The sequence below is a fragment of the Salvelinus fontinalis genome, chromosome 37, assembly GCF_029448725.1.
Source record: "Salvelinus fontinalis isolate EN_2023a chromosome 37, ASM2944872v1, whole genome shotgun sequence".
Taxonomy (NCBI): domain Eukaryota; kingdom Metazoa; phylum Chordata; class Actinopteri; order Salmoniformes; family Salmonidae; genus Salvelinus; species Salvelinus fontinalis.
Window position 1 is genome coordinate 7,776,760 of NC_074701.1, and position 25,912 is coordinate 7,802,671.

The window sequence follows — 25,912 nt, forward strand, 5'->3', positions numbered from 1 at the left end:
ATTGTGTTGTTTAAGTGTTCCCTTTATTTTTTGGAGCAGTGTATATTATCACACTCAGTCATAGCACAAGATTCTTACTGGAAGGAAGAAGTAACCCCTCTGAAGTCTCTCTTCCCCCCCACAATTCAAGGCCAAGCATATATGCTATATGTAGTGTGAATAACATTTACATGTGGATTTGTTTCTCTCCTTTACAAACGGATATTGGTTGTAGGCCCTGAACAAACATATGATACATTTCTCAAGGTGTGAACAATGGTAACAATTTCCGTTTCATTTATTTAAAAATCCCCTATATACTCACTAGGTTATTCACCACAGTGAACATGAGCAATGCTGCCTCCCCTCCCCCTAAAATTAAACTAGGAATAAGTTTGTTAGTTATATGACAATGGTCAATGCTACTGACTCCCCTAACCTTGTTCCCAGCATTAGCCTTTTTGTAGGAGCGAGATTACCTGGCTCCCCTACACTCATGTCCCTGCATGTTACAGGAGCACATCAACCACTTCTCCTGTTTTAGATTGTTGCTCATCATTAGAATAAACCCGAGTTTCAAAGAATCACGAATAACCCTACGAGAGCCCAGTCACAAAAACACAAAACCACTTCCCCAGGCTCAACTGCGGCTGTGGTTAGGGCTGGATGTGGGTAGATGTTCGACCGTTCTGATGAAATAACTTATCTGCTGCGCTAAAAACGGCTGTCAGATATGACCCATTAAATTGAGTGAGAATTTATTCCGATTTTTAAATCCACATGAGACATTTGGACATGTCAGACGACTGAGTAATAGAGTTTAGTTTCCCCGTCATGTCCTCTACTTTATTTCCCCTCTCGTCTCCTATCTCCTGTTAACACAGCATATACGCACGGATCAGAAAAGAGACTGGACAGATTTAGTGTCAGTGTTTTACTTAGGCAGCTTCAGAGGTTAGTGGTCACATGGCTGTTATAAAAGGCACAGCAATAGACACACACCAGATCCACACAACAAACCTTATAGACACTATAGTCTAGCAGCCCACTCAATCTAGCACATTATAGATGGAAAGCACACACATTCTCAATACAATATCATCCGTTATGATCGAATACATTCAACTAATTAACAAATGCTTCACAAAACATTCAGTGCTAGCTTATAGAAAAGTACAGGCTGATAGAAAAACAAGCATTTCTTGTTAGAAAAAAATGAATTTAGAAAAAGGAGAGGTGTGTTTGTTGTTTCTAGTTGTGTCTGAGAGTTAAGTGTGTGTTTCTGTGTGTGTCCGCTTCGGTATGTATCAAGGCACGTTAGATCTGGCCTTGTATCTCTCCAGATGGCGTGTCAGGTCTTCAAGTCTCATGTCCTTTAGCTGAACCAGGTGTTCCAGTCTGTTCACCTTGATCTGCAGGATCTACACACACACACACACACACCTCAGTGTAAACAATGTATTTGACTTCACACACACTAACTATCTCTTATCAAAGATCGGATGTGACAATGCAGTGATCTTGCTGACCATTTTTAACACAGTAATGATAAAGACATTAGTGGAAACCCACAGCTGATGTCTGCTGAAAGCTCACCGACTCACTGCTTACACACACACACACACACACATCTGCTGACGGATAGTGACACACTCCCACTTCCTCTACACTACAGTCAGAAAGTGTCACTCAAGAGGCCAGATTACACCTTTAACCCTGCCGCCCAAAGAGTGTGTGTGTGTGTATACCTCCACAGTCTCCTGTAGGGCAAGAAGAGCTTGCTCCTTCTCCTCCAGCACAAGACGGATGGTTGGGTCCACCTGAGAACCTAGCACAGTGCTACACACACACATTATAGAAAAGTCCAGATTGTACAATATTGTTTGCTGTTGTGCTGCACATCTCAGAGGATTACTAGAACAAATGAATATGGCTCCTCCTCCAGGATGTTTGAGGTCTGATCATCTGTGCAGCATGACTACGGTGGGATGACCTGGAACACATCCATTACATTTAAAGACTGACACACCGTGAGTGCTAGTAGTACCTGGTCTTGTCTGTGTGTTGGTGTACGTGTGCCCTCTCCTCTTTCTTCTTCCCCAGTCCTGGTTTCTTCTGGGCGTCGTTGGGAGGTGACTCTGAGGGACAGAGAAGATGGATAAACAGAGACAATCCACTGAGTGATGTTACATTTGCACCACAACATCTAATCTGTCTATCTTGTCTGTCTGTCTGCCCGTCCGAAGGATGCCTCTCTATCCGTGTGTCTATCTGTACGTCAGCAGGAGAAGGTAGATAGAACCGTGAGACTACTGGCTTTGGGCTGAGAGGACACAGCCTGGGCATCCTATGGACTGAATGGGAGGTCTGGGGGGGTTAGGGTTTGCTTACAGACAACAGACAGAGTTACATGGATACTTCTAATGGAGACAGTGATGTTGTTGTTGGATGCTCCCGTACATTCTCAGCCCTTTAAAGGACATTACTGACCGCAGCGGCTCCTGACCCACTTTTGTGTGTGTGTGTGTGTGTCTTTGTCTCTGTGTGTGTGCAGCTGACCAAGTTCTGACACAGTCACCTCCTCTAACTACCAGCTAACTGAAGGTGCTGAGTAGACCTGGGTCAGCAGAGGAGTCACCCGATGTATAACTGTGTCACATTATACAAGTGTTTGTCTTCACTGCAGAGAGAGAACCAACAGCTCTGTACACAGGGCCTGAGTCAGGGGTTAGGTCAGGGGTCAGGTGTCTGTACCTGTGAGAGGTTTCTCTTGGTTCCTGTTGTTGTAGTATTCCACATCCTAGGAGACAGAAGAATAGTTAGTGTGTTTTTATTTTACACCTCTGTTCTATGCTCTACCCTAGGAACAGGGACTGGATGTGTGCATGATGAGAATGGAATGTTTGATCAGCAAAGGTTGTTTGATTGAATGTTAGATGGTCGGTCACACACACACACACACACACACACACACACACACACACACACACACACACACACACACACACACACACACACACACACACACACACCAGTAGTGTGTCTTCAGTGCATTGCTGTCTCTTGTCGTCAATCCTTTCTCGGAGCAAACACAGGACAGGCTCTATTACTCCAGCAGTGCTCACCACTATCCTCTTCACTGTCTCCTCTGGGATGTGGAAGTTCAGCTTGGAGAACACCTTCCTGTCAACATGGAAACACGCTGATTTTGGGTCAGTTTTGCATTTCTCCCACTAATGGTTAAGGTTAGATTGAGGGAGGGGGAGCTGTACCTAGATCTGTAGCCCCCCCCCACCCCCCCCCGGCATGAGAGTAGAGGAAACATATGTTAATGTGTGCAATTAGCGCTATGTTATGGATCTACAGTTGAAGTTGGAAGTTTACATACAACTTAGCTTAATACATTTAAACTCAGTTTTTCACAATTCCTGACATTTAAAAAAAAAATCCCTGTCTTAGGTCAGTTAGGATCACCACTTTATTTTAAGAATGTGAAATGTCAGAATAATAGTAGGGAGAATTATTTATTTCAGCTTTTATTTCTTTCATCACATTACCAGTGTGTCAGAAGTTTACATACACTCAATTAGTATTTGGTAGCATTGCCTTTAAATTGTTTAACTTGGGTCAAACGTTTCGGGTACTGCCCACAAATTTTCTATGGGATTGAGGGCAGGGCTTTGTGATGGCCACTCCAATACCTTGACTTTGTTGTCTTTAAGCCACAACTTTGGAAGTATGCTTGGGGTCATTGTCCATTTGGAAGATCCATTTGCGACCAAGCTTTAACTTCCTGACTGATGTCTTGAGATGTTGCTTCAATATATCCACATAATTTTCCTGCCTCATGATGCCATCCATTTTGTGAAGTGCACCAGTCCTTCCTGCAGCAAAGCACCCCCACAACATGATGCTGCCACCCCCATGCTTCACGGTTGGGATGGCGTTCTTCAGCTTGTAAGCCTCCCCCTTTTCCTCCAAACATAACAATGGTCATTATGGCCAAACAGTTTTATTTTTGTTTCATCAGACCAGAGGACATTTCTCCAAATATTTGTCCCAATGTGCAGTTGCAAACCGTAGTCTGGATTTTTTATGGCGGTTTTTGAGCAGTGGCTTCTTCCTTGCTGAGCGGCCTTTCAGGTTATGTCGATATAGGACTCATTTTACTGTGGATATAGATATCTTTGAACCTGTTTCCTCCAGCATCTTCACAAGGTCCTTTGCTGTTGTTCTGGGATTTATTTGCACTTTTCGCATCAAAGTACGTTCATCTCTAGGAGACAGAACACGCCTCCTTCCTGAGCGGTATGACGGCTGCGTGGTCCCATGGTGTTTATACTTGTGTACTATTGTTTGTACAGATGAACGTGGTACCTTCAGGCATTTGGAAATTGCTCCCAAGGATGAACCAGAGGTCTACAATTTTTTGTTGTTGTTGGGGTCTTGGCTGATTTCTTTTGATTTTCCCATGATGTCAAGCAAAGAGGCACTGAGTTTGAAGGTAGGCCTTGAAATACATCCACAGGTACACCTCCAAATGACTCAAATGATGTCAATTAGCCTATCAGAAGCTTCTAAAGCCATGGCATCATTTCCTGGAATTATCCAAGCTGTTTAAAAGCAGTCAACTTAGTGTATGTAAACTTCTGACCCACTGTTAACAAAAAAATAAAAAACGAGTGACTCCAACCTAAGAGTATGTAAACTTCCGACTTCAACTGTATATAGCTGGATCCAAAATGGCTGAGGTCCAACCCAGTGGTCAGTGAGTAGGAGTTCTCACGGCCCTGTGTAGCTGCTTAGAAGTAGAATACAGCATCAAATTCTCTACGATTCCCAGAGGAACCTGTTCAGTACATTGACACACACGCACACACTTGCCTGTTGAGAGTGCCCCAGTTGCTGAGTTTTTGCTGTATAGAGTTGGCTGGGGTGTAGTTGTGAAGCTCAACCAGTTTGGGGAAGAAATACTTGACGACCTCAGCAGCCATCACTGGAACAAGGGCCGATATAAACAACACTGCTATGACATGTTTCAGTCTGGACTAACTTTTCTTAGTTGACAACCACAGGACAGTGCTCAATGAAACAGAAAGAAAAGTTATTCATTTAAAACATTGAATAAATCATTTAATTATAATAGATGAATCATTTATAAATGATCAGCACCAAAGCTGTTGGTTAACTCAAGTACCTAAGTTAGCCCCTAGGCCAGGGTTTCCCTCTGTCCTCAGAACCTCAAGGGGTGCATGCATTGTTTTATTGCCCTAGCACTACACAGCTGATTCAAATAATCAACTAATGATCAAGCTTTGATCATTTGAATCAGCTGTGTAGTGTTAGGGCAAAAACCAAAACGTGCACCCCTTGGGGTCCAGAGGACCGAGTTTAGGAAACGCTACCCTAGGCCTAGAATAAATAATTGTTAGCCACACCCCGCCTCGCTCCTCTGCTGCTTCTTCTTCTTCTGTGGTTTTTATATAGCAATTTGCAACCAACTTTAAGATGCTTTACCGCCACCAACTGGACTGGAGTGTGGACCAGAAACAGGGAAGGTCTAGCTCCTATCCATTATTCTCATCTCCTCAAGGAAATGAAGGAAACTAAATACATAATTAAATATTACATCCCCTGAAGATTTTCTCAGCTGTTCACCTACGCTTGGCTCTTCAACACCATTACTCCTTAAATCTGATAACAATCTCTCCCTTTCCCTCCCATATTACTGGCACTGAAATAACATGTGTTCCACGGTCTCCATCTCCTCATGATCACACCTCCCAGTCAGACATTTTCCAACCAATTTGAATGTACTGTTGAGCCTTGTGTGTCCCAGAGGAAATTAGTAATATGAATTGAATGGAGTTTCCCCATCTTCCCATTTAGAGTTTCTGGTGCGGCACAGAAATGCCCTTATCCAGATGGTGTGACAAAGGCTTTTCCTAACAGAGCTGCTAACTTTCTTTGTTGTTACTTTAATGTTGGAACCAACACGCAGTACCTCCAGCAGGAAGAGAGGCAATATAGAGTCTTTATGGATGTGTTATGAATTACCAAAGTTGTCTCACTTCAAACTACAGCGCCTTGCAAAAGTATTCATCCCCCTTGGCATTTTTCCTATTTTGTTGCATTACAACCTGTAATTTAAATAGATTTTTATTTGGATTACATGTAATGGACATACACAAAATAGTCCAAATTGGTGAAGTGAAATTTAAAAAATTAAAACCGAAAAGTGGTGCGTGCATATGTATTCACTTCCTTTACTATGAAACCCCTAAATAAGATCTGATGCAACCAATTACCTTCACAAGTCACATAATTAGTTAAATATAGTCCACCTGTGTGCAATCTAAGTCACATGATCTCAGTATATATACACTTGTTCTGAAAGGCCCCAGAGTCTGCAACACCACTAAGCAAGGGACACCACCAAGCAAGCGGCACCATGAAGACCAAGGAGCTCTCCAACCAGGTCAGGGACAAAGTTGAGGAGAAGTACAGATCAGGGTTGGGTTATAAAAAATATCAGAAACTTTGAACATCCCACGGAGCACCATTAAATCCATTATTAAAAAATGGAAAGAATATGGCACCACAACAAACCTGCTAAGAGTGGGCCACCCACCAAAACTCATAGACCAGGCAAGGAGGGCATTAATCAGAGGCAACAACGAGACCAAAGATAACCCTGAAGGAGCTGCAAAGCTCCACAGCGGAGATTGGAGTATCTGTCCATAGGACCACTTTAAGCCGTACACTCCACAGAGCTGGGCTTTACAGAAGAGTGTCCAGAAAAAAGCCATTGCTTAAAGAAAAATAAGCAAACACATTTGGTGTTCGCCAAAAGGCATGTGGGAGACTCCCCAAACATATAGAAGAAGGTACTCTGGTCAGATGAGACTAAAATTGAGCTTTTTGGCATCAAGGAATACGCTATGTCTGGTGCAAACCCAACACCTCTCATCACCCCTTGATTTTTTTCATCGGCAGGGACTGGGAAACTGGTCAGACCTGAAGGAATAATGGATGGTGCTAAATACTGGGAAATTCTTGAGGGAAACCTGTTTTCAGTCTTCCAGAGATTTGAGACTTTGACGGAGGTTCACCTTCCAGCAGGACAATGACCCTAAGCATACTGCTAAAGCAACACTCAAATGGTTTAAGGGGAAACATTTAAATGTCTTGGAATGGCTTAGTCAAAGCCCAGACCTCAATCCAATTGAGAATCTGTGGTAAAAACTGTGGTAAAGATTGCTGCACACAAGAGGAACTCATCCAACTTGAAGGAGCTGGAGCAGTTTTGCCTTGAAGAATGGGCAAAAATACCAGTGGCTAAATGTGCCAAGCTTATTTTTTGTCTTATTTCTTGTTTGTTTCACAATTTTTTTTATTTTGCATCTTCAAAGTGGTAGGCATGTTGTGTAAATCAAATGATACAAACCTGCCAAAAAATAAATTTTTATTCCAGGTTGTAAGGCAACAAAATAGGAAAAATGCCAAGGGGAATACTTTCACAAACCACTGTACGTATTACAGGACAATACATAAAGTGTCAATAAATAGGTTACTAACATTCTGCCGATTTATGAAGGGGCGGCAGGTGGTTAGAGTGTTGGGCCAGTAACTGAAAGGTTGCTAGATCGAATCCCCGAGCTGACAAGGTAAAAATCTGTTGTCCTGCCCCTGAACAAGGCAGTTAACCCACTGTTCCTAGGCCGTCATTGTAAATAAGAATTTGTTCTTAACTGACTTGCCTAGTTAAATAAAGGTAAAATATGAAGGTTACTGTAAGGGGGGAAAGGTATTTAAATTGATTGATGGACCCGCAAAGCGCTTTTGTGTGTCAGAACCAAAATTACTTGGAGTAGTCCAACCTGAACCCACTGCACCAGGGCTTGATTACAACCTATTACAATGATGCCAACATTTTGTGGCTGATCTTTCAGCTGGGGAGTGGGTGAATGTGTCAAAGACCTAACGTGGCCCAGCACTGTGCGGTATGGCTCATTATATTGTTGTGTGCATGTTTGTGTACTGAGGAACATGTAACTTGGTTCCAGAAGAAAGACACTTTCAATTTCTTTAGGTTAGGGGCTTTTATCAAGGTAAGTGTTTTCTGGGATAACGTTGACCCAGGCTATTGCACACACAGCACATATAAGCCTGGAATATCAACCATTCAAAGTTGCCCATAGAATTCTATAGGAGTGACCTTACTGAGTAAAGTTTTTTGTATTTGTTATCGTCACTACTTAATTATTTCAAACCCTCCCATTTCCACAATTTATCTTCTTAAAATGTGATTTTAAACCTTACCCTAACTAATGATGGCCAAGTTTGATGCATTGGTCCACCAGACCTTCTGTGCATTTGGGCAGAAGTGTCTGGGAACAATATTAGGTGTAATGTGACTAACATGACATCACTTTAGAGCGTATGCCATCCTTCAGCACAACATTTCACCCTTTATAAAGCACATGACTATATCATATTTCACATAGTGGGTTATGTCATATTGGTGATTATGTGACACAGTTATGCCACATTTATGAATCCTTTATAAAGCATGACATACAGGTATAGATGCTTTGTAACACATTTATGTAGTGCTTATGAAGGCATTGTGAAGGCTTTATGAAGCCTTTATAAGCTGAACATCATTTAAAGCGGAACCAAACTGTGCACCTTCACAAACGCCTGGGCTAACATCTATACATTCTCCATGTCTTTCACTGCAACAGTCTCCCCACTTTTCAGCACAGGGAGATCCCATTCTCGTCTGACCCCACTCATCCTCTTAATCGTCCCCCATACCTCTCCCAGAGGAGTAGTCCTGCCTATGTTTCCACAAAACCAACGCCAATACTCCCTCTTAACTGTCCTAATGGTCCGACTTACTACAGCTTAGGCTTGTTTATACTGTATCAGGTGCTGGTAGTTATAGGACCCTTTAAACATCCTTAAAGCACCGTTCCTACTCACAGCTTCCTTCTCTGCACTCTTCAGTCCACCAGGGAACTGCATTCCTCCTTCTCCCACCTGTACCCATCACCTGCCTTGCAGCCCCTACTATTGCTCCTCTTACTACATCATTCACTGTTTCTATATCTGCACTGAATTTTATTGTGGACTACAGGAAAAGGAGGACCGAGCACACCCCAATTCTCATCGACGGGGCTGTAGTGGAACAAGTTGAGCGCTTCAAGTTCCTTGGTGTCCACATCACCAACAAACTATCATGGTCCAAACACACTAAGACAGTCGTAAAGAGAAAAAGCCTAAAAAGCCTTCAGAAAACTGAAAAGATTTGGCATGGGTCCCCAGTTCCTCAAAAGGTTCTACAGCTGCACCATCGAGAGCATCTGACTGGTTGCATCACTGCCTGGTATGGCAACTGCTCTGCCTCCGACCGCAAGGCACTACAAAGGGTAGTGCGTACGGCCCAGTACATCACTGGGGCCAAGCTTCCTGCCATCCAGGACCTCTATATCAGACGGTGTCAGAGGAAACTGTCAAAGACTCCAGCCACCCAAGTCATAGAGTGTTCTTTCTGCTACCGTACGGCAAGCGGTACCGGAGTGCCAAGTCGAGGTCCAAAAGGCTCCTTAACAGCTTCTACCCCCAAGCCATAAGACTCCTGAACAGCTAATGAAAGGGCTACCCAGACCCCTCTTTTACACTGCTGCTACTCTCTGTTTATAATCTATGCATAGTCACTTTAACTCTACCTACATGTACATATTACCACAATTACCTCAACTAACCGGTGCCCCCGCACATTGACTGTACCGGTACCCCCTGTATATAGCCTCACTTGTTATTTTACTGCTGCTGTTTAATTATTTGTAATTTTTATTCAAAATGATTTTTTTAAATAAAAAAACACTTTTAAAAAATGTACTTCCAACTTATTAAAGCATTGTTGGTTATGGGCTTGTAAGTATTTCACTGTAAGGTCTACACCTGTTGTATTCAGTGGCATGTGACAAATACAATTTGATTTGAATTCACCTGCAACAGCCCTCAACTCCTGAAAATATAATTTGAAAAATATCTCCTCATCCCATTTCCTGCTGTATCTTACAGTACACTTGATTGGGGAGTGATCACTACCCCATGTAGAATCCTCCCATACCTCCCAGCTACATCTGCCTTCCATCATTGAACTAGAGATCAGAGTTAAATCCAGAGCAGATTCATTTCCTGTTAACGTACTGGGTCTCCCCCTCTCTAACGACGTCGTTCATTTAGATACCCTACCTCCGTCGCTGAAGTCTCTTGTTATATTCCTCTTAGGTCTGGACAGTGGTATTTTGTCTATCCAGGCAAACAAGTCTTGCAATATTTCTTCGTTTAATTCTTTGTCCATTCTGTATACTGGTCCTTCATCGGACAACTTTGCACTTCGATTTGCAGCTAGCCTGTATCGTTAGCTAGCTAGCTTCCCACAATGGTCGTCAGTAGTTACCATAGACACAAAGTCATAAACCCCGCCCATTTCTACCATTTATCTTCTTAAAATCTGATTTTAAACCTAACCTTAACCACACTGATAACCGTATCACTAACCCTAAAATAAAATTAAGACCAAAAGGCAATATATATATATATTTACGATATAGCCAATTTTAACTTTGTGGCTGTGCTATCTAGTACAAAAAGGTTGTTTGCTTAACTCGTTGCTAGGTAACCAATATCCAAGTATGGAATCTGAGAAAAGACAAACCTCATCAGTAATGAGTGAGCCCATAGAGATAGAATTATGAGTGAGCTAGAGACAGTGGGGGGAGTGAGCTAGAGACAGTTCGGAGAGAAAGAACAACACACTGAAAAGTGTAGACATGTTATTATTTTATAACAGACAACATATTTTCCAATAAATAGCATGTCTATACATTCATTGTCAAGTTTTTATATGGAATAAAATGTGCACTGAGATGCAAAGCAGAATGCATAGACCCTTCAAAACATTACAATCAACATCATACATACATTCATCATACACCAACAGTAAAATAAGGTTTAACATTTTAATAATGACAAGATTAACCAGAGTGGTCCAAATGGACCCTTAACCCCTACCTGACCCAAGCCATTGCTCCCTAGCCTTCTCCCTGGGTTCGTTCAGCAGGATGAACGGGCGAATGTGGGCATTGAGCCTAAGCGAGAGGTGCGAGTGGTATGCACCAGATCTCCAGTGCTCCCCCACAGCCCGGGTTCAACCTGTGCCTGCACTCTGGAGGGTCATCCAGCCTGGAGGAGTGGTGCCAAGGCTGTGCACCAGAGCTCCAGTGCTCTCCCATAGCCCGGTCCATCCGGTGCCTCCTCCATGCACCAGGCCACCTGTAGGTCTCCCCAGCCCTGTGGCAGCCCCGCGTACCAGGCTGTCTCTCCGTCTCCTCCCTCCAGGTTCTCCCTCCTGTCCGGAGCTGCCAGAGCCGCACTCCTGTCCGGAGATGCCAGAGCCGCCCTCCTGTCCGGAGCTGCCAGAGCCGCACTCCTGTCCGGAGCTGCCAGAGCCGCCCGTCAGTCCAGAGGCGCCAGAGCAGCCCATCAGTCCAGAGGCGCCAGAGCCGCCCGTCAGTCCAGAGGCGCCAGAGCCACCCGTCAGTCCAGAGGCACCACTCACTCCAGACTCGACCATCAGTCCAGTGGCGTCCTCTAGTCCGGGGTTGGCGGTGAGGGTTCCCGCTGCAGAGGCATTACTAAAGTGGGCCGAGACAGAAGTGGAGCGGGGTCCACGTCCCTCACCAGAAACGCCACCGCAGAGTAATGCCCACCCAGACCCTCCCCTATAGGTTCAGGTTTTGCGTCCGGTCTCCGCGCCTTTGGGGGGTGTCACTCCCTGACCGTAGATTGCTTTGTATGTTTCTATTTTTTGGTCTGACGATTCCTCTTCTTCTTCCGATGAATGCCGTGACACACCGCCAATTCTGATCCTTTATATTGGGCAGACAGACCAGTTCCCCACCTCCTCCCGCTGCCACCTGCCTCCTCCATCTTTGGGGTAATGCTGTAATCAATTGGTTGTACTGTTGGATTGAGCAGACCTTCCCGTACAATTCAGATAACTCCATGAAGGACATAACTCTACCATTCCAATTTACAATATCATTTAAGAACAAAATACCCTTTTCAAACATCTTTCACATAAATACAGGTATTTTATCAACCAGCACATTTAAATTCAGCCATAATTTTTGTTCTATATTTTCAGGGGGATGAAATTGAAATTTTAGCCAGCTCTGCAATGCTTGTTTGAAAAAGAGAGATACTTTGAAAAAGTATCATTTTCAATTAATCGAAAATGAGACATGGCAATCTGCACAAAGGCAAAAAGGCTATTTTTAAACAATGGATGAGCAATTCTTAGTAATCTACTTGAGAACCCTTTATGGTTCAAATCAACTTTGAATGAGTGTAGATTTTAGAGAGGTTTAGTGCTTTTATATTTAATAATCTCAACCCTCCCAATTCATATTCATTATATAGATAGGCACGTTTTATTTTGTCTGGTTTAGTGTCCCAGATAAAGCAAAATATTCTTTGCTCATATGATTTGAAAAACGAATCATCAGGAGTAGGCAGCACCATAAGTAAGTGAGTAAACTGAGATATGACTAAGGAGTTAATGTCACGATCGTCATAATAAGTGGGAGAGAGAGAGGACCAAGGCGCAGCGGGAAATGAAGACATCTTCTTTTATTGGAGATGAAGACAAAACGAAACGAACACTATACATAAACATAAACAAAACAACAAACGACCGTGAAGCTACAAACGTTAGTGCACACACAAGCTACAAACGTTCAACATAGACAATTACCCACAAAACAGCTAAAGCCCATGGCTGCCTTAAATATGGCTCCCAGTCAGAGACAACAATAACCAGCTGTCTCTGATTGAGAACCAATTCAGGCAACCATAGACTTTCCTAGACATCTATACTAAACACTAACCCATCTACTCTACTTAACCCCCTAAACCATACAACCCCCTAGACAATACAAAAACACACAAACTTCCCCATGTCACACCCTGACCTAACTAAAATAATAATGAAAACAAAGATAACTAAGGCCAGGGTGTGACAGTTAATCAGGGCAATTTTTCCATAAATAGAGTAAATAGTATTTACCTCTCCATGTTTGCCAGAGCTTGTCTATTTTTACAAGTGTTTTATTGAAATTCATTGTGGAGAGCTTATTTATATATTTTGTGATATGAGTAAAGATCCAATATGTAATATTGTACACTTATTATAATTAGGTTTTAGTCCAGAGTGTACAGAAAAGTTATCTAGATCTTCATTGAGACATTGCAGGGATCTAGCTTGCAGACTTAACCTGTTGGGGATGGGGGCGCTGTTTAGACTATTTATGCTAATGTGGCTAATTTTTTAAACGGCTTCCCACAAAATCCTTGATCGTACAATATGCATATTATTATTATTATTGGATAGAAAACAGTCTATAGTTTCTATAGGAGTTGAAATTTTGTCTCTAAGTGGAACAGAGCCCATTCTACAGCAATTTCCCTGACATGGAGTCAGATTTGAGAAACGTTGGCCACTTTTCTGAAGTCATTTAAACGGGCACTGTCGTTGCTATGACTATACGGACACTTCTTACGTCTTCCCCTGGATGCCTTTACGTGATGACGATTCCAACGGGCTCGATTGCTCGTTCACAGGCCCTACAAATGAAAAAAACCTTTAGCTAGCAAGTCTTTTCTTGCTGCGTAACGCGCGTGGAAGACACCGACCCTCTCCTGTTCCAATCGTTAGTTTAGCCTGTTATATTTCTCCGGTCATCTTTTCACTCGTTATAGGAGTTACAAACATCACAAAGTAGTTAATTTAAAGCGTTTTATAGCAATTTATATCCGTTTAGTGCGATTTTGGGACATTTATTTTTGCAACGATGTGAAAAGTTGGAAACGCTTTTCAGTTCATCCCGAACGTAGTTGACATTTCCACATGGCAAGAGGACAGCTTTCCACCAAAAGACGATTGCTCCCAAGAAAGGATCCTTTGCCCAAGATACTGATGGAAGAACAGCTCAAGGTAGGACATTTTTATTATGATAAATCGTGTTTCTGTCGAAACATTTTAGTGGCTTAGGACGCCATGTTTTTTGACGTAGCTTCGCTTGGCGCAAACTGTATTGAAAAGTAAGGATAAATTAAAAAATGTAATAACGCAATTGTATTAAGAATTAAATTGTCTATCAATCCCTGTCCACCCTATATTTTTTAGTCACGTTTATGAGTATTTATGTATAAGAGTAGATCACTGTCTAAGTGGCGCAAGGACGTTTTCTTTACCAGCTTGTCTACATTTCACATTGTCTAACCATGATTTTGGTGGCTAAATATAAACATTTTCGATCAAACTGTATATGCATGTTGTAATGTGATGTTACAGGAGTGTCATCGGAAGAATTCTGAGAAGGTTAGTGAAAAAATTAATATCTTTTGGCGATGTTGACTTTTATCGCTCACTTTGGCTAGAATCAATGCTGGGCTGCTAATTGCTATGTGCTAAGCTAATATAACGATTTATTGTGTTTTCGCTGTAAGACACTTAGAAAATCTGAAATATTGTCTGTATTCACAGGATCTGTGTCTTTCGATTCGTGTATGCTGTGTATTTTTACGAAATGTTTGATGATTAGTAGTTAGGTAAACACGTTGCTCATTGTAATTATTCTAGTCCATTTGTGATGGTGGGTGCAATTGTAAACTATGCCATATACCTGAAATATGCACTTTTTTCTAACAAAACCTATCCCATACCATAAATATGTTATCAGACTGTCATCTAATGAGTTTTTTTGTTGGTTAGGGGCTATAAATATCTTAGTTTAGCCGAATTGGTGATGGCTACTGGTGTTGGTGGACAAATAAAAGATGGTGGAATATGCTAATGTGTTTTTAGGTAATAGATGTACATCTTTACATATTGTGTCTTCCCTGTAAAACATTTTAAAAATCGGAAATGTTGACTGGATTCATAAGATCTGTGTCTTTCATTAGCTGTATTGGACTTTAATGTGTGAAAGTTAAATATTTTAAAAAAATATTTTTTTTGAATTTCGCGGCACTGGTTTTTCAGTGGGGGGGGGGGGGGGGGTGCCGCTAGCGCCACGCTGATCCTAGACAGGTTAATATAAAACTTGAGTCATCGGCATACCTTGTTTTTAAGCCTTGGATTTCTAATCCTCTAAGGTTGTTATTGAATCTGATTTTTATAGCTAGGATTTTGATGGCCATAACAAATAGATATGGTGACAGCGGACACCCTTGTTTAACTCCTCTTGACAATTCAAAACTCTCTGAGAAGTAGCCATTATTTGCTATTTTACACCTGGGGTTGCTATACATTATTTTTACCCATTTTATAAGAGAATTACCGAAATTGAAAAAATCCAGGCATTTATAAATAAAATCCAGTCTTACTTTATCAAATGCCTTTCAAAATCCGCTATAAATACCATTCCTGGCTTCTTATATGTTTCATGATGTTCTATTATTTCTAGTAGTTGTCGTATGTTATCTCCAATGTATCGTCCATGTAAAAAACCTGTCTGATCAGGATGAACAATACCTGGTAAAACCCTTTTAGTGCTATGCATTTTGCTAGTATTTTTGTATCACAACATTGAAGTGTAAGGGGCCTCCAGTTTTTTTTAGATAGACTGGGTCTTTATATCAAGTTAATTTTTTAAAATTTTATTTATTTTATATAGCCCTTCGTACATCAGCTAATATCTCGAAGTGCTGTACAGCACTTTATATTTGCCATCTGGGTCTTGTTTTAAAAATAGAGAAATCTGATCTTCCTGCTGAGTACCTGACAGACTAACATTTTTATATGAGTAGTTAAAACAATCTAACAATGGAGCTTTTAGTGTATCAAAAAATACTTAATATATCTTTACCGGTATGCCATCAAGCCCGGGGATTTTTCCAGACTGAAAGGATGTAATAGCCTCAAAAAGGTCTTCCTCTCTAATTTGGCCTTCGCACTGATCTTTCTGTACATTTGTTAATTTTCCATTTTTTATATTACTTGGAAAGAATTCCTTAACATAATCTTCATTCAGTGGGAGAGGATGAGACGTAAAAAAAAATGTGCTTCCTCTTTTAAAATATAATTCGGAGAATCATGGATGACTCCATCTTCAGTCAAGAGTTTCTGCAAATTGTTTTTGTTAGCGTTCCTGTTTTGGAGATTCAGGAAGAATTTTGTGCATTTTTCTCCATATTCCATCCAGTTTGCTTTATTTAAAAAAAATAAGCTTCTTGATATGCCACACCTGTCAGGTGGATGGATTTTCTTGGTAAATGAAAAATGCTCACTATCAGGGCTGTAAACAAATTTGTGCACAACATTTGAGAGAAATAAGCTTTTTTTGTGCGTATGGAACATTTCTGGGATCTTTTATTTCAGCTCATGAAACCAACACTTTTTAAATGTTTATTTAACTAGGCAAGTCAGATAAGAACAAATTCTTATTTTCAATGACAGCCTAGGAACAGTGGATTAAAACCTGTTATGGCTGCAAGGGGCAGTATTGAGTAGCCAGTTAAATCGTGCCCATTTCAAACGGCCTCGTACTCAATTCTTGCTCGTACAATATGCATATTATTATTACTATTGGATAGAAAACACTCTCTAGTTTCTAAAACCGTTTGAATTATTTCTCTGAGTGAAACAGAACTCATTCTGCAGCACATTTCCTGACCAGGAAGTGGAATGTCAGAAATCGATTCTCTGTTCAACTTCCTGCCTATACATGGGCATGATACGTAAGAGTCTACGTACACTTCATACACCTTCCCCTGGTTGTCAAGAGGCGGTGAGAGAAGAAATTTCGTGTTTATCTTGGTCTGAGGTGGAATTAAAGCTCTTTGTATGACGTGACCGTCCATTTCCTGTTTCTGGAGCGCGCGAAAGGGGACATGGATTTGCCTTCTGTTTAGCTGTCGTTATGGACGACTAACATCTCCGGTTTAGATTTTATTTGATACATGTGACCATATCATCGTAAAGTATGTTTTTTCAATATAGTTTAATCAGATTATTGAAATTTTTCGGGAGTTTTGCCGTGTTCCGTTCTCTGACTTTGTTGACGTTGGAGAGATCCGTGCCACTTGGCAAGTGCCCATGCTAAATCAAGAGGGAAATTTGCCGTTCCAGATCCAAACAACGACTGTTCTGGACAAAGGACACCTTGTCCAACATTCTGACGGAAGATCCCCAAAAGTAAGAAACATTTTATGATGCTATTTCTAATATCTGTCGTGCATGTGAACTGGTCGTCGCCAAGTGTTTCTGGCTATTGTGGCTACGCTAATATAACGCTAGATTTTGTTTTCGCTGTAAAACACTTGATAAATCAGAAATATTGTCTGGAATCACAAGATGCCTGTCTTTCAATTGCTGTACACTATGTATTTTTCAGAAATGTTTTATGATTTATGATGAGTATTTAGTTATTTGGCGTTGGTGTCTGTAATTTTTCTGTCTGCTTTCGGTGCAATTTCTGACTGTAGCTGCAATGAAAGCTATGATTTATAATGGAAATATGCACATTTTTCTAACAAAATATATGCTATACAATAAATATGTTATCAGACTGTCATCTGAGGAAGTTGTTTCTTGGTTAGTGGCTATTTATATCTTTATTTGGTCGAATTTGTGATAGCTACTGATGGAGTAAAAAACTGATGGAGTAAGAAAAGTGGTGTCTTTTGCTAACGTGGTTAGCTAATAGATTTACATATTTTGTCTTCCCTGTAAAACATTTTAAAAATCGGACATGTTGGCTTGATTCACAAGATGTGTACCTTTCATATGCTGTATTGGACTTGTTAATGTGTGAAAGTTAAATATTAAAAAAAAATATATTTTGAATTTCGCACCCTGCACTTGAGCTGGATGTTGTCATAAGGGTACCGACGTCGGGCTGCAGCCAAAACTGGTTAACTGCCTTGTTCATTGGCAGAACGCCAGATTTGTACCTTTTAACCTTAACCTTTACCTTTTTACCAGATTTTTACCATTTGGTTTCCGTGTCATACATTTGTAAATGTTTGGTCATTTTTCCGCTGTTCGGAAAATTCCACCAGATGGCGACTGGTTGCTTATTGCAAATGGACAAAACATCACCAAACGGACATGGCCTTTTCTACTAAACGAAAAAGTTTTCGAAGACTCGGTGAGTACGGGTTTGGCCAAATGGGCTTTTAGCCCAGAAACAAGATGGTGTCACTTTTTTAACGCTTTCTGAGTTAAGGCCCATTTTCTGGGATTAAAGGTCAAAAACGGTAATACAGCGCTAATTTGACCACTTCATGTCAAAGTACATAAACCTACGGTGTAAGGAGAAAAAGAACCAGCCATTTATCTATCGTACTTTAAGAGAAATAATTCAATGTCCTTTTGGTAATGGTTAAAGAAATGTGTTTATATTTTTCCCAAAAAGTTATAAATCCAGTTGTGGCGTGTTTAGACAAATCCGTTAAGGTGGGTTTCGGAGCTCTACGTGATTTCTGTGATTTTCTGAACTCACAGTCAATAGGGAGTAACACAGTGTGAGGCTTACAGACACACAGAGCCTGCAATAGTTACCTGCATTCGAACTATCAAAGAACCGTCAGACCTAGAGCTCTGAAACTTTACATACATGTTCTAGAGCTTAAGTCAATAGTGCACGGTGAGTTATGTGGCTCTAGAAGGTTCTCAGGCAGAGAAACAGTCAATTTGCAACAACTTCAATTCATTTTGAACATCGCAAAAATGACGACATTTAGAAAAGTCCCAGAATCACAAGACTAGGTGCGTTGAAACCGCCTCGGCCCGTAGAGACGGACCCTAAAGTTTCTGTCCGATAGATCTTTCAGGGACCCCGTAGCAACACCCGGAAAAAGTGAATTTTCAGCACTAATTAAGGTCGCAGCTCGGGCTCCTATCGAGCCAAAACTCTAGATTTGGGGTCGCCTCAGCTAGGCCTACACATGTCAGAATTTGACGCACAGCTAGAACATTACTACGTGTTTTAAGTTTTTATTATGGTTGAAACAGAAGGCGCTGTGAATTTTGGGCCTACTCTGAAATATGTGATAGTTGGCTTCTAAACGTGTTGGACAAAGTGGGTTTGGTGTCAGTATGTATCAGTTTGGTGTCAGAATGCTCTCTATTGACTGATGGATGCTGACTTGATGGCTGACTTTTGTCCGTTTGTAATAAGTTTCAACAGTGATGAACCATCACCAAATGGACAGGCTGAAATCAACACCAACGAGCGATGGAGAGGAACCACTATCACTGCCCGGCCATCCCAAGTTCAACGGGCCAGTCAATTGGGCATTTCTGCAATATGTTAGACCATATCCAATTTGTGATGGTAAATGCCCCTTGTAAGACATTGCAAAAGGACAGCCGTGCACCTGGTAATCTGAACGGGTTACCAGGAGCAAATGTTTAAAATGGTCTTTAATGCCTTTAGGGGTCCATGGCCGAGTAGGGAGCATCCCCCAACCGTGCCCATCCAATAAGACGATGCAAATGGACAGTTTACATTTGTCCATTTCCAATGTATTTAATGAGGGATTTTCCATCACCCAATGGACTGGCTGAAATCAACATCAATGAGAAATTCTTGCTTTCTATGACTTCCTATGATCAAACATGACAAATAGACCTTCTTGGTTGATTCAGGGCTTAACATAGTGATATATATATATATAATTTGGTCAGTATAAATGCCATTTGATGGTTCACTGACTTTTGGGTTCGGAAGCCGACTTCCTATGATCATATATGGCAAATGGACATAACATCCTGATTTGGTACTTTCAAAACATATGTATGGCATTTGGACATTTCTTATGCCATTTGGCCATGGTTCACTGACTTTTGGGTTCGGAAGACGACTTCCTATAATCATATATTGCAAATGGACAAAACATAGGCCTTATGGACAAACTCAATAAAATAAAACAAATGTATGTTCATACGGTTATTACATATGTATAATTGACAAAATTTCACCCTTGGGTCTTGACTTTGTGACCATTTGCCATATGAAAATCTACGGTGGAGCACGCTCGCCATCTTTGGGATTTTTGGTGTATGACACATGGCATTTGCCATGTTCCGCTTGCCAAATGGTGTCGATGAACTGCTGTGGTCTTTGCGATTGTGTATATGGTTCGCCCAATGCCAATAAGTTGCCATTAATTTTTGTCCATTTCATTTTTGTCCATTTTGTCCTATGACTATGACTCACACTGTCCCTTTTTCTCCTGGCCTTCTCGGCTCTCCCCTCCTGCTCCATGACTGAATGACTCATTACAAGCTTACATTTCTGGAGGGAAACTAAACTCTCGGAGGACCCATCATCCTTTCAGTCTCTCATCTCTACCTTCTCTTCTTTTGTATCCGCTGCTAAAGCCACTTTCTATCACAATAAATTACAAGCTTCTGCCTCTATCCCTAGGAAAATCTTTTCCACCTTCTCCCGACCTAATTCTCCACCCCTCCCCTGCCTCTCTGCAGATCACTTTGTCAACCACTTTGAAAAGGAGATTGATGACATCCGCTTCTCATTCACTCAGCCTGTTGAGTTCCCGGGTCCCACTCATACAGAACTACCCTACGCCTGGACATCTTTCTCCCCTCTCCCTTCAGATGAAATCCTGCGACTAGTGTGGTCCGGCTGCCAGGCAACCTGCCCACTCAACCCCATCCCCTCCTCCCTTCTCCAGACCATCTCTGGAGACCTTCTCCCAATCCTCACTTCCCTCATCAACTCATCTCTGACCACTGACTGCGTCCCATCTGACTTCAAAATGGCCAGTGTTGCTCCCCTCCTCAAGAAATCAATACTCTACCCCTCTGATGTCAAAAACTACAGACCGGTATCCTTTCTTACTTTGTTTCCAAAACACTTGACCAACTTACTCACTATCTCTCTCAGAACAATCTTCTTGACCCTAACCAGTCAGACTTCAAGACGGGTCACTCAACCAAGACTGCTCTTCTTTGTGTCATGGAGGCTCTCCGCACTCCAAAAGTTGACTCTGTCTCCTCTATTCTCATCCTCCTAGATTTATCCGCTGCCTTCGACACTGAGAACCATCAGATTGTATGGTAATTTATATGACTAATGGGTCAAAGGTCAAATCAGTGGTCATGGTTTATATGCATAAAAAATGACTTCCTAATCAGATAATACATCTGTGCATTATCACTTGTCTACCTACAACATATTTGGCTGGACAGCAAATAAACTTTAAAGCAATTTTTCTCAGTTTCACTGCTTGCGTAGTTACTCTTCTTTATCTTTGTATGGCAGAGCGGGTAACTGCAGTCAAAACATGGTGGAACAAAGCCAAAGTCCAGTAACTTAATTTACTGTTGTTTGCCTTGGTTTTTACTTGGATTTTGTATTTACTGCAAATTTCACGATCCATTTTCTCTGAAATGGAACAATTGAACCACAAAGCTTGATTTCAGTATTAACTACATTTTTAGTTTAAGACAGGAAAACATTCCCCACACCATTATACCACTGTCACCAGCCTGTACTGTTGACACCAGTCAGGATGGGGACATGGACTCATGCTGCTTACACCAAATCCTGACTCTGCCATCAGCATGACGCTATCAGGAACCGTTCCAAGATGCCGTTCTACACACCGCGGTTGTACTGCGCCGTTATTTGCCTCTTGTGGCCCATCTTAGCTTGCACGATTCTTGCCATTCTCCTTCGACCTCTCTCATCAACAAGCTGTTTTCGCCCACAGGACTGGCGCTGACTGGATGGTTTTGTTTGTCGCACCATTCTCTGTAAACCCTCGACACTTTTGTGCGTGAAAAGCCCAGTGGGCCGGGCCATTTCTGAGATACTGGAACCAGCGTTCCTTGCACCGATGATCATACTACTCTCAAGGTCACTTGTTTTGCCCATTCTAACGTTCAATCGAACAGTAACTGAATGCCTCGATGCCTGTCTGCCTGCTTTATATAGCAAGCCACGACCACGACTCACTGTTTGTAGGAGTGAATCATTTTTGTGAACAAGGGGTGGTGAACCTAATAAACTTGCCACTGAGTGTATTTGAGAGACAACAAGTGCTTGTGTGCAAATGCATTTTTGTTTTCAATAAACATTTGGAAACAAAATATAGTTTACATGTTGTCAACAATCCATGCCTACCCCATAATGTCTGTCCCATTGTTGTGCACGCATTGGTTTTGTTGCTTAACAACCAACCTGTCTATTAAATCCCCTATCTGAAGACAGTAGGGGTCTTAAACGTGTATATTATCAAGGATGGTTTGGAGTACAATGTTCAACCTAGTATCCAGAAACTGAGCGTCCGTTGAATTTTATTGGTCTTCCAGCAGGACAACGACTTCAAACACATCAAAAAGCACCCAGAAATGGTTCAAGAAGACATGCTGGACTGTTCTGGAATGGCCAGTGATGAGTTCAGATCTCAATCTCATCGAAAACCTACGGCGAGACATTAAACAGCAGTTGGTCAAAGGCACTCCTCAAAGGCACTCTTCAACAAAGGTGCAGCAAGCTCATTGATGGCTACAAGAAGCATTTGTAGCCATCAGCCAAAAGCTGGGCAACGAAGTTCTAGCTCTGGGGTGCCAATAATTTTGTCAATGCAATTTGTTTTACTTTCTAAATTAAAATGGTAAACTTAGAAGAAATAGGGAAATATTTAAGAAAAGTGCAAGGGTGCCAATATATTTGGCCGCAACTATATATCGTCAATTTGCTTTGTTTCATTTACCTTCTCAGTCAATAGCGTAAGCACTTAAGCGAGAGAAAGAAAGAGAAAGAGAGAGTGTGTGTTTAGTTTATTAGGATCCCCAATAGTACTGCTCATGCAGCAGCTACTCTTCCTGGGATACACATAAAATGTACAAATACATGACCAACTACAGAAAAGTTCTAGACAAGAACAACATAAGATATTACATTAAATAAAAAATAAATTAAGAGTTATCTTTTGGAAAGACTCCAAGAATCAACAACAACACTATTTACAGACCATTCGATAGCCAATATATATTGTAGGTATTGGTTGAAGCTCAATATTATATTCAAATCTCCCTACCCTCATATCTAAGCCAATATGACACCAATCTCGATTAAAATTTGCAAATCAACTTGAATGGAAGTACAAAACACACTCCCAACCTCTTGTCATGAGCCATCCCACCGTTACCGAGAGCCACATACCAGATTTTTTTAACAGAGTTGTTAGCAATTGATTTTTAACAGTATTTCTTGCGCCGACCTACTCAAATTCTAGACGTTGGATTAAAAAGAGACTATAGCATCCATAAAGCGACCATTCGATTGACAAAATGCTGGATTGACTAAGTTTGTAGGTGCAACAGTTTTCATAAAATGTGTAATTTATCACTCTCACATGCTCATTTCTGTCCATTAAGAACCAATTATGTGCTACCGTTTTGTAGTATTTTGACAATGCTTATATATTTTTTAGCCGAAACTCAGAGTTCTAACACCGGGTTGGTTGCTCGGCAACAACACAGCTGCTTGCACAATGCTCCCATTCCTCTTCATTGGCTGTGCGAAGTTGCTGGCTATTGGTGGAAACTGGAACACGCTGTCGTACACGTTGATCCAGAGCATCCCAAACAGGCTCAATGTGTGACATGTCTGGTAAGTAGGCAGACCATGGAAAAACTGGGACATTTTCAGCTTCCAGGAATTCTGTACAGATCCTTGCGAGGTGATGGCAGCGGATGAATGGCATGACAATAAGCTTCAGGATCTCGTCATGGTATCTCTGTGCATTCCAATTGCCAATTTGCCAAAATGCAATTAAGTGTTCATTGTCCGTAGCTTATGCCTGCCCATACCATAACCCCACTGCCACAATGAGGCCCTCTGTTCACAACTTTGACATCTGCCCAGTACAGTTGAAACCGGGATTCATCTGTGAAGAGCACACTTCTCCTGCGTGCCAGTGGCCATCGAAGGTGAGCATTTGCCCACTGAAGTCGGTTACGATGCCAAACTGCAGTCAGGTCAAGACCCTGGTGAGGACGACAAGCACGCAGATGAACTTCCCTGAGACGGTTTCTGACAGTTTGTGCAGACCCACAGTTTCATCCTGTCATGGAGAAATGCAAACACCAGCTGGTTGACAGAGGGATAATGGGTCATTTCTATGCGCTTGTTGATGTCCTTCTCCCACTGGAACGTCCAACTCCTCCATTGTGTGATGTCAGAGTAGACCACCGTTGTCCCGAACTTGTACTTCAAACTATGGATAGGCAGGTTGCTTAGGATTCAAACCTTCTTTCTACATTGTAGAATAATAGTGAACACAGCAAAACTATGAAATAACACATATGGAATTAAGTAGTAACCAAAAAAGTGTTAACCTGTTGAGGCTAGGGGGTGCTGTTGTCACTATTTATGGAAATCGTGTAATTTTTGAAACGGCTTCCTACTAAATTCTTGACAATATGCATATTATTATTATTATTGGATAGAAAACAGTCTCTAGTTTCTATAGCCGTTGAAATTTTGTCTCTGAGTGGAACAGAACTCATTCTACAGCAATTTCCCTGACATGGAGTCAGATTTCACACATTTTGGCCCTTGATCTGGAGTCAGTTAAAAGGCCACTGTTATTGCTATGAGTATACAGACACTGCTTACGTCTTCCCCTGGATGCCTTTACGTGATGACGCTTTGAATGGTATCGATTGCCCAATCACAGCCACTATAAAACAAAAACACGTGTAGGTAGGAACTCTTTTCTAGGTGCGTCAGGCGCGCGGAGGACACCGACCTACTCTTTTTCCAAGCATTAGTGTAGCCAGTTATATTTCTCCGGTCATGTTTCTACTCGTTATAGGAGTTAAAAACATCATAAGGTAGTTAATTTAAACCGTTTTATAGCAATTTATATCCGTTTAGTGCGATTTTGGGACAGTTATTTCTGAGACACTGTGAATCTCTGGGCACGGTTCCAGTTCATGCCGAACGCAATGGGCATTTCTACATGGCAAGAGGACAGCTTTCGACCAAAAGACGATTAGACCCAAGAAAGGATTCTTTGCCCAAGATTCTGATGGAAGAACAGCTCAAAGTAGGAACAATTTATTATGATAAATCGTGTTTCTGTCGAAAAATGTTAATCGCTTATGACGCCATCTTGTTTGACGTAGCTTCGCTTGGCGCAAACTGTATTGAAAAGTAAGGATAATTAAAAAAATGTAAATCAGCGATTGTATTAAGAATTAAATTGTCTATCAATCGCTGTCCACCCTATATTTTTTAGTCACGTTTATGAGTATTTATGTATACGACTAGATCACTGTCTAATATGGCGCACGACATTGTCTGACCAGCTGGGCAACTTTTGTCATTGTCTAACCATGATTTTGGTGGCTAAATATGCACATTTTCGAACAAACTGTATATGTATGTTGTAATGTGATGTTACAGGAGTGTCATCCGAAGAATTCTGAGAAGGTTAGTGAAAAAATTAATATATTTTGGCGATGTTTACGTTATCGCTCTCTTTGGCTAGAATCAATGCTCTGGTAACGTTTGCATATGTGGTATGCTAATATAACGATTTATTGTGTTTTCGCTGTAAGACACTTAGAAAATCTGAAATATTGTCTGTATTCACAGGATCTGTGTCTTTCGATTAGTGTATGCTGTGTATTTTTACGAAATGTTTGATGATTAGTAAGTAGGTAAACACGTTGCTCTATATATTTATTCTAGTCCATTTGTGACGGTGGGTGCAATTGTAAACTATGACATCTACCTGAAATATGCACATTTTTCTAACAAAACCTATCCTATACCATAAATATGTTATCAGACTGTCATCTGATGAG

The 25,912-nt window shown here is 41.3% G+C and overlaps 1 protein-coding gene across 1 annotated transcript; it reads right to left on the reverse strand.

The window, feature by feature from the left end:
• Positions 1-898: 898 nt before the first annotated feature.
• On the reverse strand, positions 899-10,461 carry spef1 (sperm flagellar 1). The gene is made up of 7 exons (XM_055901796.1): positions 10,246-10,461; positions 4,864-4,975; positions 3,012-3,162; positions 2,734-2,779; positions 2,027-2,117; positions 1,728-1,818; positions 899-1,400 (listed from the first exon to the last, which is right to left on the reverse strand). The coding sequence occupies exons 1-7, from the start codon at positions 10,352-10,354 to the stop codon at positions 1,287-1,289; spliced, it is 714 nt and encodes a 237-aa protein (XP_055757771.1). The 5' UTR covers positions 10,355-10,461; the 3' UTR covers positions 899-1,286.
• Positions 10,462-25,912: the final 15,451 nt, after the last annotated feature.

Excerpts from the sequence above, each read along its gene's own strand:
- spef1 (XM_055901796.1), bottom strand. The coding sequence starts at position 10,354 with ATGGACAAAGAATTAAACGAAGAAATATTGCAAGACTTGTTTGCCTGG. Across the intron at positions 2,780-3,011 it reads GCACTGAAGACACACTACTG|GATGTGGAATACTACAACAA; the intron begins GTGTGTGTGTGT and ends TCTGTCTCCTAG. Across the intron at positions 1,819-2,026 it reads CAACACACAGACAAGACCAG|CACTGTGCTAGGTTCTCAGG; the intron begins GTACTACTAGCA and ends GTGTGTGTGTAG.